We start from the raw sequence: 3,029 nt of genomic DNA, 5'->3' as shown, positions 1-3,029 counted from the left end.
CTCTCTCATTTTTCCTTGGTGCAAGCGAATAGCTGGTAATTGCTGAGGTAACTGTGCAGTATGGTACAGCAGCACTTTATTGCTTTGAAGCCCTCTGCTTTCCTTTGCACCAGTGGGGAACACCCGTTTGCCAGGTGACTTAGCAGATGGGTTTGGAACAGGCGTGTCTGTTAGCATCTGAGGAGCCAGGTTTGGCGTGCAGTCTTCCTCTTCTGGCTCTTTTTTTCCTGTGTGTGTTTCTAATAACCCAGGAGATGTTATGCTGAAGGTTGTCATTCAAGAGCAGCCTGTGTTACTTTTATGACTAATTATAACGAAATCCCATCTCTAGCAAACAGGTTGATACACGCTGGTTTGAGACACTAAGGTACTGAATTTTTATGATAGTTTTGAAAACAGTCAGAAACAACTGATGTGAAATAGATGTGGGTACATGAAAACACTGCAGCAGAACTGGACTTTTTTTCTTCCTGGAGTTGTGTTTTGGGAAGCAGCCAACCTGTTTTAACAAGTTTTTTTGCAGGTCCTCTCTCCTGCACTGCTATGATCCATCACAGCTTAAAAAAATATGTTGAGTACCTAATTTCTAAGATAATCTTAAAATACTGGGGTTTTGTGGTTTAAATATTTAGTCTCTGTTACCTAGGCCGTATGGATTAATGTGGACTGCTGCTATGAGGATGGTGGTAAGAGGCTGGGGCTTATCTTGTAACCTTCTGTTTCACCATTCCTTAGGGCCACATAATTGACTTTACTGGGCTTTGGATCAGAGTACTTGAAATTGAGAATAAACCACTTAATTGACTTGCAGAGTCAAACTTCTGGAGCAGGTTTCCCCAAACTGCTGCTCTGTTTCTAGATGAAGGAATTTGGAGGCAAGCCCAAGTACTTCAAATGTATCCCGATAAATAAACATTGGTCACAACAATTGAAAAATGAAGTAAAAATGAATTCACTTGATAACTGACTGTGGCAAGCAACCTATTGGAAATTTGAGTGTGGATTATTGTTGTGTTTTATTTAACATACTCAACTCTCGTTTTTCTTGCAGGGAGAAAGACCTTAATGCAAAGTTTATTATTTCCATGGAAAAAAATAAAACAACAATCACAAACTTAAAGGTGAGTAAACATAATTTGGTAGGACAAGGGGCAATGGGTGTGAGCTGGAACACAGGAGGTTCCGCTTAAACTTGAGAAGAAACTTCTTTCCAGTGAGGGTGACAGAGCCCTGGGACAGGCTGCCCAGGGAGGGTGTGGAGTCTCCTTCTCTGGAGACATTCAAGACCCGCCTGGACACCTTCCTGTGTGATCTCATTTAGGTTCCTGCTCTGGCAGGGGGGTTGGACTGGATGATCTTTTGAGGTCCCTTCCAATCCCTGACATTCTGTGATTCTGTGATAATTTAAAAAAGGAAGTCCTAACTGAAGAGCTGTCAGGAAATGACTGGACAACACAGTGGTGCTCACTGCACTGTGGGGAACAGCCCTTAGTTTTTAAAATACAATGTTGAAATAATCCAAGTTAAACTGTTCACTTGCTGCGCTGTGATTTTCTGAAAACCACTCTATAGGCTGTATCTAAGGTTTTTCTAAGGCTTATCACTCTGGTCATTACTTAGCTAGAAGATGAAACCCAACAATAGAAGAGAGGTACGTGCCTGGTAGCTGCTAAAGCTTTGCTTCATCCATAGTTGTCCTCTGGAATCCCCATGAAAATGAACTAAACCCAAAGTACCCATCACTTGCTAGAATATTTTGACGGTATGTTTTAACATTCCTCTCAGCAAGAGGAATCACACGGAGCAAATAGGTTTTTGCAAGATAGTTTCCAATTACAAATATATGGAAAGGAATTTCAGTGTGTAGTTTGTTTAGACAGATTCAGATAGCAGTGAATACTGCTGAAATATAGTGCTGGCTGTCATGTCTTGAGCATGATGATAGCCTTAAGCAGCAGATATGTAACACCATTTTAATTAGGACTGTGCATTGAAATGTGCTTCACAGTGCAAAGGTGTCTCTGGCTCCTATAAATTATATATGTAGGATAATTGCTTATTATAATTTGAATTTCATATATAGGACTGTTTTAACTGAATGTAAGTGTTGTGACAAAAATGTACTGTGGTGTTAGGAGCAGTAAGCTAAAATCCAAATAAGTGCTGCTGTGCTGTCTTCTAACGTGACTCTCCTTGCTGAAGGGTCTAATTTTTTCAGTGTTGTTGGAATAATAGGCTAATGTCATTATAAATTTCTAAATGTGTATAGCTGTATGTTAAATTTGTATTCTTGATTATTTATTGTAAAATGTTTTTAATGACTTCATCAGGATGTACTGTACCAGCTCTTTTAAAATTTATTATTATTATTTTTTTTAATAGGTACCAGAGGGTGGTAGTGGAGATACAGGACGAGAAAGAACTAAGACTTTTATCTATGATTTTTCCTATTTCTCGGCAGACAGTAAAAGTCCCAGCTTTGTTTGTCAAGAAATGGTAGGATTTCTGAATGTTAATAATTGATTTGTTTCCTTTCCCTTTTCTCTGGCTTGAAAACATTCTTTGAAACTTCTTTCTATTGAAAGTGCTTCTTATGTAATTTAGAAATTCCCTACGTACCTGAGAACTTGAATTTTGTTTTGTTTTATATATTTTTTTTTAACTTATCTAATGTTAAGTGCAGTGTTTTCTAATACAGCAGGCTAAATGCCTTCTTTCTAGTTCTCTTGTCTGATTTGTTTGTAAGGTCAAGTTAGAAAACCTCTCTGAGCACTAAATTTGTTTCTGGAAAGCTTTTTTTAAAAAATTCACTTTGGAGAAACAAGCATCTATCTTTAATTCACTTAGACAGAAACATTCTTCTTATCTGCTTGAAGTGGGCTTTTTTTGTCCAGAAGTCTTGGTACACATTGAAGAAGATTCTTCTTTCTTCTCCCTTGAGCATTCAGCTTACGAAAGGGCAAAACTGCCTTTCTTCCTGCACGCTCAGAACACAAAATCAAACTCGGAGCTATAGGCATTATTTATCC

The 3,029-nt window shown here is 38.3% G+C and overlaps 1 protein-coding gene across 1 annotated transcript in view; it reads left to right on the top strand.

The window, feature by feature from the left end:
* Positions 1-1,051: 1,051 nt before the first annotated feature.
* Positions 1,052-3,029, top strand: part of LOC104524152 (kinesin-like protein KIF16B) — a gene marked incomplete at both ends in the record, with an annotated part of 20,058 nt that continues 18,080 nt past the window's right edge. The window contains 2 exons of the mRNA XM_029084738.1: positions 1,052-1,121; positions 2,383-2,496. Of these exons, the coding sequence (XP_028940571.1) occupies positions 1,052-1,121; positions 2,383-2,496 (184 nt within the window). The remainder of the gene's footprint in view (positions 1,122-2,382; positions 2,497-3,029) is intronic.

The sequence above is a fragment of the Antrostomus carolinensis genome, unplaced genomic scaffold, assembly GCF_000700745.2.
Source record: "Antrostomus carolinensis isolate BGI_N321 unplaced genomic scaffold, ASM70074v2 scaffold39934, whole genome shotgun sequence".
Classification (NCBI taxonomy): Eukaryota; Metazoa; Chordata; class Aves; order Caprimulgiformes; family Caprimulgidae; genus Antrostomus; species Antrostomus carolinensis.
Note: the sequence above shows the minus strand (reverse complement) of the source record. Positions and strands in the feature narration are given on the sequence as shown.